General features: G+C 34.4%; 2 protein-coding genes across 2 annotated transcripts; both read right to left on the reverse strand.

Annotated features, from left to right (window-relative positions):
• Nucleotides 1-4,850: 4,850 nt before the first annotated feature.
• Nucleotides 4,851-10,959, reverse strand: LOC131946057 (synaptonemal complex protein 1). Its single transcript, XM_059306689.1, has 7 exons — nucleotides 10,832-10,959; nucleotides 9,088-9,186; nucleotides 8,361-8,487; nucleotides 8,089-8,220; nucleotides 7,501-7,955; nucleotides 6,112-6,586; nucleotides 4,851-5,313 (listed from the first exon to the last, which is right to left on the reverse strand). The coding sequence occupies exons 2-7, from the start codon at nucleotides 9,184-9,186 to the stop codon at nucleotides 4,922-4,924; spliced, it is 1,680 nt and encodes a 559-aa protein (XP_059162672.1). The 5' UTR covers nucleotides 10,832-10,959; the 3' UTR covers nucleotides 4,851-4,921.
• Nucleotides 10,960-16,685: 5,726 nt separating this feature from the next.
• On the reverse strand, nucleotides 16,686-17,309 carry LOC131946082 (integumentary mucin A.1-like). Its single transcript, XM_059306724.1, has one exon. The coding sequence runs from the start codon at nucleotides 17,307-17,309 to the stop codon at nucleotides 16,686-16,688; it is 624 nt and encodes a 207-aa protein (XP_059162707.1).
• Nucleotides 17,310-18,517: the final 1,208 nt, after the last annotated feature.

Raw genomic sequence — 18,517 nt, forward strand, 5'->3', positions numbered from 1 at the left:
TTCCATAACTCGTATCTGTTCTTCCAAATATTTCATCAGCTCTATGAGATGCTTGACTTGATCAGGGGAACTCATCTAGAAATAAATATGCGTTGATTGGTTTAAACAATGAACCTTTTAGCTATGTCAAGGTCTTATGTCTTCTGTCTTCTGTCTTCTGTCTCACGTCTCACATCTCACGTCTCACGTCTAGGTCGTGGTCAAGGTCGTATGTCCTTTGTCCTATGTCATATGTCTTATGTCATATGTCTTATGTATGTCTTATGTCTGTCTAGGTCTAGGTTTAGGTCTAGGTTTAGGTCTAGGTTTAGGTCTAGGTCTAGGTCTAGGTCTAGGTCTAGGTCTAGGTCTAGGTCTAGGTCTAGGTCTAGGTCTAGGTCTAGGTCTAGGTCTAGGTCTAGGTCTAGGTCTAGGTCTAGGTCTAGGTCTAGGTCTAGGTCTAGGTCTAGGTCTAGGTCTAGGTCTAGGTCTAGGTCTAGGTCTAGGTCTAGGTCTAGGTCTAGGTCTAAGTCTAGGTCTAGGTCACTTAAATTTCGCACTTATGACTATTTTTACTTACCGTATGAAGGATGGCCATATGTAAGATGACCATAATATGTAGGATTACCGGATGTAGGATGGCCATAATATGTAGAATAACCGGATGTAGGATTACAGGATGTAGGATGACCATATGTAGGATGACCATAATATGTAAGATTACTGGATGTAGGATGACCATAATATGTAGGGTTACCGGATGTAGGATGACCATATGTAGGATGACCATAATATGTAGGATTACCGGATGTAGTATGACCATAATATGTAGGATTACCGGATGTAGTATGACCATAATATGTTAGATTACCGGATGTAAGATTCTCGTATGTAGGATTACCGGATGTTGGATTAACATGTTATATCCGCTTGGTTTAATCATGTGTAGAAGTACCATCTCATGTTTACTAATCTGCTTGCTTTAATCCTTGTTTAATGCAAAATATAACACAATAACACTTAGATGCTGGATTTTTATTTCCTCTAAAGTGTAGGCTACCCGTCACCAATAGCAATTTTGACAGCATTTAAAAAAAAATTATATCAATAAGTCATACGTAATTTTACAAAGCTAATTATTTAATTGAATGCACTTACTTATTCAATACTCGAGATTGGACCTCAGGAATATGCTTATTTATTCAATTAGCTAGTTCGACTTCAAGAATCTTTAACGTTTTAGATTTAGAATAGTGATGAATCGAAAATCTCAACTACGGAAGTAAACTAGTCGCCATTTTGAATATGTTGTGTCATTAAAAGTTTGGATTTAACTTGAAACGAAACTATCGTTTTCATTTTGGTAGCAGAAACTGCTAAAACATTTTGTATAACCACTTTACATCGATTATATCATAAAAAATCGTAGAATAAGGTTTGGATCAAACAGATGGCTCAAGTAAGGCAAATCTTAATCTACGATTAAGTTTAAAAATAATTTTTTGTCCGCCTATTTTCCATCATTCCACATGTCTTTTATATTACTAGTTTACGTTTAGTTCATTGTTTAGCCATTTAAAAAAAAATATTTTTAGTAGATTCTACTCACTACCCGAAGATGCGAAACTATGACGAACTAGGGGGGGGAACTGGTGATGTAAATCGTGTGTTTAGAGAACACATTTGATTCAGGGAACTTTTGGTACAGTTTTGTAAATTAACAGCTAATGGTGTTCGCGTTAGAGAACATTGGGAAATTCGTCAGATGTTACTTGGGATCGATTTCTTAAATGCGCCCTTAATTTCAAGGGATACAAAAAGATTAGGGAAAAATACACATGTTAACAGATTTGCATTTAAGTAAATAAGAAACAATTTATATGTGCTGAATGCTTCAAGGTCATTGATTAAATAGATTTATTTAAAAAAATAATGTATGGATTATAAATAATATTATTAATAATAATACTATTTTTAAATAACAATTTTATAGATCATATTTTCAATTTTGGCTTTTAATTAGCAAGTTGTCTCCCATAATATTTTTAATGTCAGATTTATGATAATTTTAACTGCTTGCTTTTCTTTCTTGAACTCAGTACAGACATAATAATCAAATAGTGGTTGACTTAAATAATCTATTCTTTAAAAAGAAAACAAAAATTACAGAGGAGTGATCTGCCCTAAACTTTGTCGTAGAGATTTCTAGAATAGTAAGAGAAGCCGTTCATAATGCAACTGTTCAATAGCAGGTTTTTTTTTAAACGTTAATATATTTAATAGAACTGAATAACGTAGAAGAAATAATTTCGCACGAGGCGAACGCAAACAGTTTGTGAATAATAGAGTGGAAAGTTAGTACTTTAAAAAGAACCAGTGATTACATTTAAAAAAGTTAAATATAACATCTAATTAAGTCACAGAGAATTAAGTCTTCAGAGAAGTCGGAAATAGCAAAAAGTGCTATTTCCGGTCACGGGAAATCGCTCAAAAGTTGACAGAGCCAAGAAAATAAGACATTCGTACCTATGTATTAACTTTTGCCCACCTAACTGAAACTGGAGGGAATGTGTGTAGATCCACACATATTTCTATTGTTGATGTCCAATGGTTAAGTTGATTTATCCAGATTAGTTATTGAATGTGGTGTGTCGATTTATTTCTATGTGTGTATTTGATGCTGACGGTATTTGGCCAAACAGATGTTTTCATTAAATACGTCACAGATTACATTTCGTTAGGTCATCGGCTTATCTCATTTATTGAAATACTGACGGTGATTGTAAACAGCAGTAGCCAGCACAAGATGTATGCTACTGCAGTTGTTCAGTGATGTCTGGGTAATTTATTGTGCCAATCGACCTACAGCTTTGCGTGCATGATTTATTTTTCGTAGATCTCAGAGAAATGCGGAAAGGAGGGGAAAGAGGGGGGGGGGGGGGGATTGGAGGCAGCATATTTTTATGAGTTATTGAAATATTTTATTTGAACAGCATAATGGTTAAATTAGTATTCTTTCACCGTGTTAATGTTTTTGAAGAAAACTAAATTTTTTAATTATAATACCTATAGATTTTTTATTGCGCCATTTGTTAATGTTTTTTAAAGAACATTTTAAAAAAAGAAACTTCCTACAAATTTTCAACAGCGCCATCTGTTTGAGTTTATTATACACCATGTGATGTCACTTAAATGTTAAACAAAACACATTCGTGGCCTAAATCAAATGTAAACAAAACAGATTCATGGCCTAAATCAACTGTAAACAAAACACATTCATGGCCTAAATCAAATGTAAACAAAACACAATCATGGCCTAAATCAAATGTAAACAAAACACAATCATGGCCTAAATCAAATGTAAACAAAACACAATCATGGCCTAAATAAAATGCAAACAAAACACATTCATGGCCTAAATAAAATGTAAAACGAAACAGATTCGTGGCCTAAATCAGATGTAAAACAAAACAGATTCATGGCTTAAATCAAATATAAACAAAACACATTCATGACGTAAATCAAATGTAAAACAAAACACAATCATGGCCTAAATCAAATGTAAACAAAACACAATCATGGCCTAAATAAAATGCAAACAAAACACATTCATGGCCTAAATAAAATGTAAAACGAAACAGATTCGTGGCCTAAATCAGATGTAAAACAAAACAGATTCATGGCTTAAATCAAATGTAAACAAAACACATTCATGACGTAAATCAAATGTAAACAAAACGAATTCAAACAAAATAAGTTTGTGCAGTTTTAATTGAAAAGATATACTGAACAACAAAGAACTGTAGAACGACTATATTTTAAACACGTTAGAAACGTAATGCTAGTTTTAAAATGTTACAAAATACAACAACCAGACTATGAATGGGTGAGTTTTGTTCAATATATTTTAAAGACATCAATACCATGTGGGTTTTGGCTATTTAAAGAGCTCACAAATATCATTCAATACTAACCAGATAGTTACATAACTCTAACATGAATAGTTTGTTGAAAAAATTCAGAGTAATTTTGGTACGTTTTATTCAATATTTCGTAATTAATTTAAACTATCATATGGCCCTTTAGCTAAAACTTTTACTCATATCTTTATGATCTTGCACTAACGCCCCACAATAAACACCATTTGCAGTATTGTTTCCAGTATTGTAATAACTAAATCTTAATGTATCGCAGAAGTAGTATATCAGTTGTATTTATTATAAATACAATTTTTACTACAATCAAACCAATGCATTTTTTGAAAAGCAAAAAAAAAAAAATTAAAAAAATACTACAAGCTAAAAATACTTGTCAGGTTTAATTGAAAAATAATTACAATTGGTTAAAAAAAATCCAACATTTACAACTAACACTGGTTTGCGCATCAAAGTAATGAGCAAATTATCATGTATTTAATCTGCAAGGTTTCACTGTACTACAGTTTAAGAATATACCATTTCCAATATTTCGTGTTACACCCCTATAAAATAGCGATCATGAAACAACGAAGACTAGATAATTTGTTCTTCAATATTCCAAAAATAGCTCATAATAATTTGGCGTTCTATAAATTAAAACTATAATGAAGATCGTGAGAACTGATAATTTGTACATCTATAAACTAACTATAATGAAAGAACTGAGACTTGATAATTTGTACATCTATAAACTAACTATAGTGAAAGTACTGAGACTTGATAATTTGTACAACTATAAACTGACTTGAAAGTACTGAGACTTGATAATTTGTACATCTATAAACTAACTATAGTGAAAGTATTGAGGCTTGATAATTTGTACATCTATAAACTAACTATAGTGAAAGTACTGAGACTTGATAATTTGTACATCTATAAGCTAACTTGAAATTACTGAGACTTGATAATTTGTACATCTATAAACTAACTAAAGTGAAAGAACTGAGACTTGATAATTCGGCCATCTATAAACTAACTATTGTGAAAGAACTGAGACTTGACAATTTGGCGCCTGGGTCCGCGAAGTCTACGTGAAGATAAATACTCTGACCTTTCTTGATGACAACCACAACTGATCCAGAAGCGCTTGTCCCTGCGTATTTCACCTGGACAGTCTGGCTCCACTTCTCCCCCACATAAATGCCCACTCTTATCTGTTTATCCGCCCACTGCTGTAGGGTCAAACATAGCAGGTACAGTCCGTCTTGGGGCGCGACGAACTTCCCGGTGGTTTGATTAAAGCAGTTACCGTAGTATTCCCGTACCTCGCTGAATGTTGCAATGATTGAGCCCCGACCCACGGGTGTGCTATGTGCCAGCTGGATGTGACACAGGTACCTGTTACACACACGAGACTCTGCAGAGTAGAAGAAATTTTATGGTGCACCTGTACAGTTTCTCTACAATAGAAGAAATTTTAAGGTGCATCTGTACAGTTTCTCTACAATAGAAGAAATTTTATGGTGCATCTGTACAGTTTCTCTACAATAGAAGAAATTTTATGGTGCACCTGCACAGTTTCTCTACAATAGAAGAAATTTTATGGTGCATCTGTACAGTTTCTCTACAATAGAAGAAATTTTATGGTGCATCTGTACAGTTTCTCTACAATAGAAGAAATTTTATGGTGCATCTGTACAGTTTCTCTACAAAACACTATTATTTTTATTTAATAAATATACGATTCGCGCCGATAAAGCTCATGGTTGCTAAACCAAAATGTCACGAGTTCAAACCCACTGGCAGATGAGATTCGATACGTAGTGACCGCAACACATCTTGGAGAAAAAAAATCAAACAACTGCTGTCTTGTAAGTTGTTCTCGGGCGGAAATAGGATAAGAAAGTAAATCAATTTTAAAAAGCAGGCCGAAATCGGAGTCAACGGTGATATGGCGCACAACATGTCGACATGTTAATTAAGTTGGAGAAAATGCTATACAATATTACAATTAAGAACGAAAAAAAAGAATCTGTAAAATAATAGTATTAAAATTTTAAAAAAAATATTTTTTTCAAGTTATATCCTACATTAATTACACATACATGCTTAATATCTAGACATATCTAAAAGATTTGTTGAACAGTTTGAGTAATTAATTAATTAATAGTTTAAAATATTTAAAATACATCTAAAATAAATCTAACAATCTTACCAATAGCATGAACGACTGGTGAAAGCTTTAAGACATCAACGACTTTCTCTTCAAGTTTCAAAATGTCCATGAATTTCTCTTCCAGTTTCAAAATATGTTTGACTTTCTCTTCAAGTTTCAAAATGTCCATGATTTTCTCTTCAAGTTTCAAAATGTCCATGATTTTCTCTTCAAGTTTCAAAATGTCCATGATTTTCTCTTCAAGTTTCAAAATGTCCATGATTTTCTCTTCAAGTTTCAAAATGTCCATGATTTTCTCTTCAAGTTTCAAAATGTCCATGATTTTCTCTTCAAGTTTCAAAATTTCATTCATTTTCAGTTCAAAATTCATAATATCGTGGACTTTCTGTTCAAGTTTCAAAAGATCCTTCACTTTCTGTTCAAATTTCAAAACATTGTTGACTTTAATTTCCAGCTTCAAAACATCTTGTATTTGTGCTTCAAAATTCAAAACATCTTGCATTTTTTTATCAATCTGAGGAACAGAAGAAACATATTACATGTCGAATTAAACATTATCGTTGTCTTGTAACTAGTGAAAAACAATTGTAATATTGTTTAAAACAATTAAAACGTACATTCAAATTACAAATCAAATCTCTGATATGTATTTACACTTAAATCTATTCTCAAGATATTTCTATGGACAATTTGTTTCAACAATCTCTATATATAACTCTCTTCGTCACCCAACCATGCGGGACACCACCACCACGCTCGCACGGTGAATATCTAAACCTTCTACCGCCCCCTCCTTCGCTCTCCAGGCTATCGCTATCGCTATCACACTCACCACCCACCGGTCTGGTGAGCTGCGGTTCTCGCCGAATGTTTACGATCGTAGAGCTGGGTTGAATTAGTGACGGCTATTAGGGGGAGATAATTTAGATTTTTAAACGGTTTGAAACTAATCGTAACAAGTTCTGCTTGATATTTTCGTTTATGGACGGCTGCTCTCACAGGGGAGGGGGGGGGGGGTGAGGGGCTTGGAAGATAGGGTGTGGATATTGTATCGGCATGTCGTACGCCGAGGTTAGGCTCGTGTACCCTAATCAATAATTACCTACTAAAACAACTGATCATCTTTCAGAGTAACGATCACTCTAGCTGTGCCGAAGTTGTCTGTACTTCTTTAACTGATTTTCCTTATTCTAGAATAATCTCCACCGCGTAAGGCCTACCATTTGAAATCACACACACTATAATCTCTTTGTTGTTAAATCTAATAAATCTTCATAAGCTACTTTATCTTTTAATAGTAGCTTAATTGTTTTACCACCCTACACTTTATATATATATATATATATATATATATATATATATATATATATATATATATATATATATATATATATATATATATATATATATATATAATGTATTTATTACCTTTGCAAAAATATCCTCACGTTTGCAATCTGTATCTTGTAAAGTAGAAATAATTGAGCAATGGATCCTAACTTCTTGTGTTATACTGTCTGTTTTATCTGTGTGATCTTGTAACTCTTTATTTATTTTGAGTAAGTTGTTTTCATATTCTTTCATATCTAGAGCCAGTTTCTCTAGTGCTTTGTTTGACTTGGTTTCTTTTTCTTTTAAACTTTCAAATTCTTTGTTCAGCTCCTTTACTTTGTTATCTTGTTCACTCATTTCTTCTCTTAGGCTTTCAATATTTTCTGTCTCGCGTCTAAAAAACTGCTCAGTTTTTAAAGTCGTATTCTCTCGTTCTGACACAAATGTGTCTTTCCATTGTTTTATTTCTGATATATCGTCTTCAGTCTTTTGTTTTGTGTCTTGTAGCGAAGAGAGAGCTGTCTCTATCAGTTCTAGTCTACTCAATATTTCTGGAATATATTTAGCATTAATACTTTATAATACAAAAATTTAATGAGCTATTAAATACATTTTATAAATTAATTTACTTAAGATTACTTCTTGATTTATCATATTCGATTTCTATTAAAAAAATGATTATACCCGCTGTATGCTGAACTTGTTGATTGATTTGATTTTTTAATTCAATATTGTCACACTTTTCAGTTGCTGTAGTTTGTGGTGTTGACTGAGATGTCAGTCCTGCCTCAACACGAGAATTGCATTTGTTCTTACCTGATTAAAAAACACAATGTTAAAAGTTGTTGAAAAAAATATGATCTGATGTTGCATGTAATTTTAGCTGGCCTGTTTACAGTAACCGAAATAGATATTAAAATAGTGTAAATGTCTCCTATACATAATTAATTGTTTACTTATAATGTGTGACGCCACGTCCAACACTGCCGTGGTCGCTGACTCAAGTTCCTGGCATAGCTCGGTGTAGGTGACAGACTGGTTGTCATTTTCATCATCTACCCAAGTCCTACTTTTCTCTACAGCCTGATAAAACACCAAGATATATTGTGACAGTTGACATTTACACCAACATATATTGTGACAGTTGACATTTACACCAACATATATTGTGCCAGTTGACATTTACACCAACATATATTGTGACAGTTGACATTTACACCAACATATATTGTGCCAGTTGGCATTTACACCAACATATATTGTGCCAGTTGACATTAACACCAACATATATTGTGACAGTTGACATTTATCGTGACCGTGTGACCAGAGATTGACTTGCTGTTTCCCAGAGTCCCAGGCAATTTTAAACGGGGTACCCGACCCCAGATTAGAATTTTCCAAGAGCATTTTCCCCCATCAAGACCTACGTAGAAAGCCATAGGTCTCTCTCATAATTGTAGCAAAAACGATAAATTGTAAATTTTTTTTTACTTTTATAGGACATACACCTTTATGCAGGCATTCATTAAAATTATAAACCGAAATATAAGGACACACTGTAATCGTTGTTATAGAATAACCACCGACGGACCACCGTCCTCAAACTAGGCATGGTTTCGGCTACATGGTCTATAAATGTGTCTGATAAATAGCGAAAAAACAATGTTATTAATGACATCTTACATTTTTCATAACTTCAATAACAGGTTCCATAACTCGTATCTGTTCTTCCAAATATTTCATAAGCTCTGTGAGATGCTTGACTTGATCAGGGGAACTCATCTAGAAATAAACATGAGTTGATTGGTTCAAACAATGAACCTTTTAGCTATGTCAAAGTCTTCTGTCTTCTGTCTTCTGTCTTCTGTCTCATGTCTCATGTCTTACGTCATGTCTTATGTCATGTCTTATGTCATGTCTTATGTCAAGTCTTATGTCATGTCTTATGTCATGTCATATGTCATGTCTTATGTCATGTCTTATGTCATGTCTTTGTCATGTCTTATGTCATGTCTTATGTCATGTATTATGTCACGTCTTATGTCACGTCTTATGTCATGTCTTATGTCATGTCTTATGTCATGTCTTATGTCATGTCTTATGTCATGTCTTATGTCATGTCTTATGTCATGTCTTATGTCATGTCTTATGTCATGTCTCATGTCATGTCTTATGTCATGTCTTATGTCATGTCTTATGTCATGTCTTATGTCATGTCTTATGTCATGTCTTATATCATGTCTTATGTCATGTCTTATGTCATGTCTTATGTCATGTGTTATGTCATGTCTTATGTCATGTGTTATGTCATGTCTTATGTCATGTCTTATGTCATGTCTTATGTCATGTCTTATGTCATGTCATATGTCATATCATATGTCATGTCTTATGTCATGTCTTATGTCATGTCTTATGTCATGTCTTATGTCATGTCTTATGTCATGTCTTATGTCATGTCTTATGTCATGTCTTATGTCATGTCTTATGTCATGTCTTATGTCATGTCTTATGTCATGTGTTATGTCATGTCTTATGTCATGTCTTATGTCATGTCTTATGTCATGTGTTATATCATGTCTTATGTCATGTCTTATGTCATGTCTTATGTCATGTGTTATGTCATGTCTTATGTCATGTGTTATGTCATGTCTTATGTCATGTCTTATGTCATGTCTTATGTCATGTCTTATATCATGTCTTATGTCATGTCTTATGTCATGTCTTATGTCATATCTTATGTCACTTCTTATGTCATGTCTTATGTCATGTCTTATGTCATGTCTTATGTCTAGGTCTAGGTCTAGGTCTAGGTCTAGGTCTAGATCTAGGTCTAGGTCTAGGTCTAGGTCTAGGTCTAGCTCTAGGTCTGGTTCTAGGTCTAGGTCTAGGTCTAGGTCTAGGTCTAGGTCTAGGTCTAGGTCTAGGTCTAGCTCTAGGTCTAGGTCTAGGTCTAGGTCTAGGTCTAGGTCTAGGTCTAGGTCTAGGTCTAGGTCTAGGTCTAGGTCTAGGTCTAGGTCTAGTTCTAGGTCTAGGTCTAGGTCTAGGTCTAGGTCTAGGTCTAGGTCTAGGTCTAGGTCTAGGTCTAGGTCTAGGTCTAGATTTACCGTATGTAGGATTACCTTATGTAGGAATACCGGATGTTGAACTACTGGATGTAGTATTACCGTATGTAGGATTAACATCTTATGTCTACTTGGTTTAATCATGTGTAGAATTACCATCTCATGTTTACTAGTGTGCTTGCTTTAATCCTTGTTTAGTGCAATATATAACACAATAACACTTAGATCTAGATGCTGGATTGTTATTTCCTCAAAAGTGTAGGCTACCCGTCACCAATAGCAATGTTTACAGCATTTAATTGTTTTTTATATCAATAAGTCATACGTAATTTAACAAAGCTAATTATTTAATTGAAAGCACTTACTTATTCAATACTTGAGCTTGGACCTCAGGAATTAGCTAGTATGTACTTCAAGAATGTGTAACTTTTCAGATTTAAAATAGCGATGTATAAAAAATCTCAACTACGGAAGTAAACTATTCGCCATTTTGAATATGTTGTGCCATTCAAATTTTGGATTTCTCTTGAAACGGAACTATTGTTTTCATTTTGATAGCAGAATCTGATAAAACATATTGTCATGACAAAAACATGTGTGTTGATAAGTAATTAATATCTAGTGATTTGATTAATGAGATGTTTATTTATATTGAGGTATGTTGTAGTGTAAGATATGTGTGCAGGCGTATTATTACAATAATTTATTTTTAATTTTAAGCAGGACTATTCAACGATAGTTATACCATGTCCGTCCACTAGATTTATCTGACAGTCCAGATTTACCCTGAGTACAGGTCTCTCTGTTGTCTGAGTACACGTCTCTCTGTTATCTGAGTACACTTCTCTCTGTTATCTGAGTACACGTCTATCTGTTATCTGAGTACAGGTCTCTCTGTTGTTTGAGTACACGTCTCTCTGTTATCTGAGTACACGTCTCTCTGTTATCTGCGTACACGTCTGTCTGTTATCTGAGTACACGTCTCTCTGTTATCTGCGTACACGTACTCTGTTATCTGAGTACACGTCTCTCTGTTATCTGAGTACACGTCTCTCTGTTATCTGAGTACACGTCTCTCTGTTATCTGAGTACACGTCTCTCTGTTATCTGAGTACACGTCTCTCTGTTATCTGAGAACACGTCTCTCTGTTATCTGAGTACACGTCTCTCTGTTATCTGAGTATACGTCTCTCTGTTATCTGCGTACACGTCTGTCTGTTATCTGAGTACACGTCTCTCTGTTATCTGCGTACACGTCTGTCTGTTATCTGAGTACACGTCTCTCTGTTATCTGCGTACACGTACTCTGTTATCTGAGTACACGTCTCTCTGTTATCTGAGTACACGTCTCTCTGTTATCTGCGTACACGTCTGTCTGTTATCTGAGTACACGTCTCTCTGTTATCTGAGTACACGTCTCTCTGTTATCTGCGTACACGTCTGTCTGTTATCTGAGTACACGTCTCTCTGTTATCTGAGTATACGTCTCTATGTTATCTGAACTCTGGTATATGTTATCTATAGATACAGTTGCACAGGACTTCATACAGGACTCTACGTATATCGACATTTTATACGTATAACGACATTTTATACGTATAACATTTCATCCATAATTTCATTAAAAATCGTAGAATAAGCCGATTAGTTAAAGCCTGTGTTTATGTTGTTCTGTGTTTATGTTGGTCTGTGTTTATGTTGGCTTGTGTTTATGTTGGCCTGTGTTTATGTTGGCTTGTGTTTAAGGTGGCCTGTGTTTATGTTGGCTTGTGTTTAAGGTGGCCTGTGTTTATGTTGGCCTGTTTATCCTCTTACTATCATAAATCCTTTAATGGATTTTATCTGGTTAAACTGTAAAAAAAAAGACAAACCCATACAACTGGAAATAGAATATATGTTTAATGTGCTGAGGTCCGAGCAAACAACAATACCCACTCCTCACGGTCGACGTAACTTCATCTCAGCGCTGTCCAACGAGTGTTCCCATGTTGTTATGCTAGTCCACACTATCCCCTGGGGGTACTTTGAACTTGCCCACTCCCCGTTCAGATGCACCTGAAAACAGGCTTTGAACCACCAGCCGCTCAGGTACCCACCGGCGCAGTTCCCCAAGGCGTAGTCGTGGTCCCTGTCGTGAGCGGAGAAGTACATGCCGTTGTGATCCTCAAAGTCGTTTCTTGTGTTGCCATCCTTGAATGTGAACTTCAGCCAGTACTTAAATGTTTCATTGCCTACAAACACGTTACTATACACGGCCTAGTAGGATTTTCCTTGAAACTTCATGCGAAATCTCATCTCAGTGAAACCCTGTCATTATAGACGATATAATGTGCTTATACATACTTACATGCAGACACACACACACACACACACACACATATATATATATATATATATATATATATATATATATATATATATATATATATATATATATATATATATATATATATATAAACCTAAATGTATAGGTATATATACAGAGACAAATATTCTTTTTTTTCCATGAATGTTTCTCATAAAATAAGCCTATCTATTTAAAATCATTGCGTTTATTAAATTCTTGTTTCAATTCTATGTATTATTTTCCCAATCGCTTTCTATAATAATAATATATAACTCTTTTTGCCTTGTAACACAACGGATTTACGTCCGGGAATCATAATATTTATTATAATAATTATAAATTCAATAAAACAAGTTAATTAAAAAGTCTAGTGACATTTAAGCGCAATTTCCTTATGTTATCTAAAAATAGCTCTGTCGTAGCGTAAATCAAGAGTAGGGTTACTAAAACCATTGGTTAGTTATTAAAACGTTTTTTATTAATTTTTTTTCAGTATTTTACTTGTTTTATTTACAATAGAGTTACATGACTAAAAACCATTGCGCAGCCATTGAACGTTATGGCGCAGCTATTGAACGTGATGACGCGTGTGGTGTGGTTGGATAAAAATGCCTACTAATTCGGTCCAAATTTTAATTAATTAAAAAAATATTTTGTGACCGAACGAAAGGATATTTTTGAAAACTTTCTTCGGCAATATTATGGCAGGAATCGATTGGTACATGTTTCAAGTCGCTAAGTGGTATGGTTGCCGAGATATGGGCCAAAAACTGCTTTTTATCGAGGTTTTTTGGCTTTTCCGGGAAATCCATGAAAGAAACCCGGAATTTTTATGGCCTTTGTCCATCCTCGTAACTTGCTTAACATAATTGCTTTTAGAACTAGTCCTCGATATTGCTTCTTTGAGGAGGAGATACGACTTAAAGCTGCGGACACACATTCATCCATTCATCCATCCATTCATCCATCCAGAAATGACGGGTTAATAAACGCAATTCTCCAGAATGGAAATTGCGCTAAAAATTGTATGCTGTTTAAATTCAAGTGAGAATGACATACTATGCCCGCAACTTAAACCTATTCCTAGTAAAATTAACCCACCATTAGAGTCAACATTGAGATCCAGTCATTTCCAATCCAGAAATCGCCAGAACTTGAACCAAATCCTTGCTTGTATTCGTTCCAATTTCTGAAGAAATCTACGTCTCCAGCTATACGTCTCTGATGTGCAAATTTTAAATTAATTTTACAACTAGACCTATACTAGTCTCAAAATACTTCTCGAATTTTCTTATATTACATTACGGGGATTGAAACTAGGGATGTAGACATAATTTTTTATCAATTTTTAAATACTTATTTAAAACTTTTTAAAAATAAAATAGAATCTCGTAGAAAAAAGAATTGCGCATCAAATGATTAGGAAACAATGTGCTTATAATAGTGCGTAACATTAGTACGGAATATTATTAGTACTTTATACATTCATAAGCGGTTTTTTGAGAAAATGGAAATAGCGTAAATTACTACTTTCAGTCAGGGAAAAATAATCAATATTTAATAGAAATCTGATATTTAGATCCTTTACATATATATGAAATTTCATCTATCTATCTGATGTAGTTTTAGGCTTTTGAAAAAACCGAAAGTAGAATAAGTTCAACTTCCGTTTACCGGAAATCGCTTATAGGTTGAAAAAGAGCTACACAATTGTTGTAGTACTTATATACGAAATTTCATCAAGCTAGCTGTAACGATGCTCAAGTAATTTTGCTCACTGACACACACACACACACACACACACACACACACACACACAAGCACAGACATAAAGATACGATTTCAAAATTAAGTTTTAGAGAAAATTCTGATTTCTTACCATTGCACGATTACAATATTCCCGCTACTCCGTACATGCACTACTTATTAAATGATGGTAATATACACTAAAGTCATTTACAGTTTTCGATTGTTACATACACCATAATCATACAGATGTGACTAATGTTGTCACGTGATTAAGATCAAGTAACTAAATAAAACCTGAATGACGATCCATCCACCGCCGTCAGTGTCACTATCACAAACCAAAAACGTGTCTTTACGTAGTTGTGTGAGCACGTTCTCCACCATAGCTTGTCCATTTCTGTAACACTTTATTGTCGAAGTCAACTGGACAGAAGAAAATATCTTAAAGTACTATACATCTTCTGTATTGGACATGTGTTGAATTAAAATTCACAGTTTAATTTGATGTTGTTATAATGTATGAATGTTAGTAGGCCTACCCCTTGTTGGTTTTGATTCGCCTCCAGTTTTCTTTTCTCTCCTTGATGTTTTTTTTTGGTTATCACTACCAGGGCTGTGTTGAAACGTGTCTATGTCAAGTTCAGCTGTATCAGAGATGTTATAAGAAACTTAATACTAGACAAAATTAATTGTCATTATAAGGGCTGTGCCCAATGAGGTCTAATTTAAGTTTAGCTGTATCAGAAATGTTATAACAAAAACTCAATGCTAGTCAAATTCATTGTCATTATTAAGATTGAGTCAAATCAGGTCTAATTCAAGTTTAGCTGTATCAGAGATAACAGAGCAAATCTACAAACTATCCCACCTGTACAAACACGTTTATATCAAGTCCATCACATCTTACCCTAAACTACCCAGATTAAATTATTACTTGATTACAGCAGTGGGATTAACTAGGCCGGATAATAATGTGAATACAATGGGTTTTGTTTTCATTCAATGTATACACCAGCAGATGTTGTTAGGGGTCTTACACAAGATACATATTATTGACATGGGACTTGGAGAGATGAACTCTACTCTATCTAAAATGTGGACCTTAAGCTATGACATTTAAGGGTTTGCATTTTAAGAAAATAAACGTTTACAATACGGCCATACAAGACAATTGTGCTTGTTTTGTTAAATATAAATAGACAGTTTCTTGGATATTAAAAAACAGAGCCATGTTCAAATATACATGAACAGAGCAATGTTGAAATCCACTAAACAAACATACTATTATGTATGTTCAGAATTACCTAAAGTACATGAACAGAAAAATGTTCTATGTCACCTAAACACACTAAAACAGGGTAATATTCAAAGTCAACTAAACACACCAACACAGAGCAATGTTCTATGTAAACAAAACACACCAATACAGAGCAATGTTCTATGTAAACTGAACATACCAACACATAGATGAATGGTTACAGCTAACACGGCTGTAATAGATCCAATAAACGCTTTCAGAGTTCCCATGGCAATAACGGCCTTGTAAGCAGACAGCTGACGTGTTCTCTGATTGGATTTACTAACATGCTACATCCATTGCCCGTATGTGTTTCGTTTATGTCGCTTATGTTTCAAATATTTACTGTAATACTCTGCACGATCTGTTCTTGTTATTGCGGTTTCAATGCAATGCCTGTGGTATATTATCTTTCGTAGTGTGTTTTTGTTACAGGGTATTGTTCGTTTTATATAAACTGTTTATATCAATGCTCTTGGTTGATTGTAAGACGTGTGCTTGAGTTAAACATTTCTTTCAATCGTAAATAAAAAAGCTAATTTAGCGAAATGGGGGGGGGAGGGGATATTTCAAAGTATTTATAGCAGTTCAGTCAGCTTTTCAGACAGTTAAATGTTAAAACTAATTGATTATTGATTAAAAAAATGTAATTAAAATTAAAGTTTTTGGCATAGATCTTTGTAGATAATAGATGGGTTGTCATTTTTATCTTTCATCCAAGTCTTTGTTTGCTCCTCTGCATGAGAAAATAACGGAAGTTCTAGAATGTAATTTAAATGTGTGTGGGTGTAATCAATTATATACAATTTTGTAAATGATCAGGTGGCTAATGACTGGTGGAGGGTGTGTAGGGCATGTCACATGTGGAGGGTATGTAAGGCATGTCACATGTGGAGGGTGTGTAGGGCATGTCACATGTGGAGGGTATGTAAGGCATGTCACATGTGGAGGGTATGTAAGGCATGTCACATGTGGAGGGTATGTAAGGCATGTCACATGTGGAGGGTGTGTAGGGCATGTCACATGTGGAGGGTATGTAAGGCATGTCACATGTGGAGGGTATGTAAGGCATGTCACATGTGGAGGGTGTGTAGGGCATGTCACATGTGGAGGGTATGTAAGGCATGTCACATGTGGAGGGTATGTAAGGCATGTCACATGTGGAGGGTATGTAAGGCATGTCACATGTGGAGGGTGTGTAGGGCATGTCACATGTGGAGGGTATGTAAGGCATGTCACATGTGGAGGGTATGTAAGGCATGTCACATGTGGAGGGTATGTAAGGCATGTCACATGTGGAGGGTATGTAAGGCATGTCACATGTGGAGGGTATGTAAGGCATGTCACATGTGGAGGGTATGTAAGGCATGTCACATGTGGAGGGTATGTAAGGCATGTCACATGTGGAGAGTAGGTAGGGCATGTCACATGTGGAGGGTAGGTAGGGCATGTCACATTTTAGATAAAATTCAGGTTGAAGTTTAGATATATACTTATTTTAAATGAGGTTTCAATTTTTTTTGCAATTATCTCCGTATTATTTAACATTAAATACATACGCACATTTTTTTTCGTTCTTTTTTTCCCCGTTAATGTTAATATTAATGTAACTCAAGTGCAACAAGCGTAATGTCAAAACATCTATCACAAAACTAAAAAGAATTGTTGGACAAGATTGATCACCTCTTTTAGTTTTATAAAATAAAGGTATCGACTATTTAATTAGAGGTAGGCTTAATCGATATCCATTCTTGGATTTAAAAAAAAAATACATTTTAAAAAGCACGACATTTTTGTTAAGTTAACAATAGATTACTTCACTTAAAAAAATAAAGCGTTTTCGGTTTTTTATTTGTTTTATTTTTTATTTAATCTATTTCTAAGGGGATACTAATTATCCACTAAACCCTAATTTGTCCTATATAAAATTAAGTGGCTGTGTATAAATTTTCCAACTACAAGATTGTACCGTATAAGAATTATTGATTGAGGCCCTATTATACAGTGTACACTAGCAGCTAACTCTGACCATCAAACTGGATATAATGTGATCACAATGGGTTTTGTTTTCATAGAATGTATACACCAGCAGATGTTGCTATCAGCCCGATGCTAATAGTTTAAATATATCGTTGTTAATGTTAGCTTGCATATGTGTATGTTCGGGTATTGCTCGGTGGGAATACTTATGTAGGCCATACATTCTTTCAGTCTCAGGGGCTTTAAAAGGGTTTTGTGAGTAATTACAAACATACACACACACACACGGACAGAATTGCAAAACCAAGTTTTTCACACTCGATTACGCATAAAACGCCTAAATTTTTATAAATTTGGATTTATAATTTTTCCCGATTAAAACAAGTGCCATATACTCCGTATTTGATGAAGTACTGATGTGAAAACTGTGAAAATTTCATGTGATTTTTGTTCACGATTGCAATACTCCCTCTATACTCTGTATACGAGAAAGTAAAAACAAATTCACAAAAAAAGAAAAGCGTGGGTCACTATATTATCTTTTAGATACCTTAACTAATATTAAGAAAGAGACCCATGCTTTTTGTACAACTCTTGGAATAGTTGTGTATTATTATATAATTAAAGAAAGTCATATATTTTCTCCTTTTTAGTGCATTACTACACACAAGTTTTCTA

The sequence above is a fragment of the Physella acuta genome, unplaced genomic scaffold (assembly GCF_028476545.2).
Source record: "Physella acuta isolate Inbredline_101_S28 unplaced genomic scaffold, ASM2847654v3 ptg000544l, whole genome shotgun sequence".
NCBI classification, from domain to species: domain Eukaryota; kingdom Metazoa; phylum Mollusca; class Gastropoda; family Physidae; genus Physella; species Physella acuta.

Bases quoted from the DNA above. Each gene is read 5' to 3' on its own strand.
- LOC131946057 (XM_059306689.1), bottom strand. From the start codon at position 9,186: ATGAGTTCCCCTGATCAAGTCAAGCATCTCACAGAGCTTATGAAATAT. The intron at 8,488-9,087 runs GTAAGATGTCAT...GTGTTTTATCAG, and splicing joins TTATTGAAGTTATGAAAAAT to GCTGTAGAGAAAAGTAGGAC. The intron at 8,221-8,360 runs GTAAACAATTAA...TTTTTTAATCAG, and splicing joins CGTGGCGTCACACATTATAA to GTAAGAACAAATGCAATTCT.
- LOC131946082 (XM_059306724.1), bottom strand. From the start codon at position 17,309: ATGCCCTACCTACCCTCCACATGTGACATGCCCTACCTACTCTCCACA.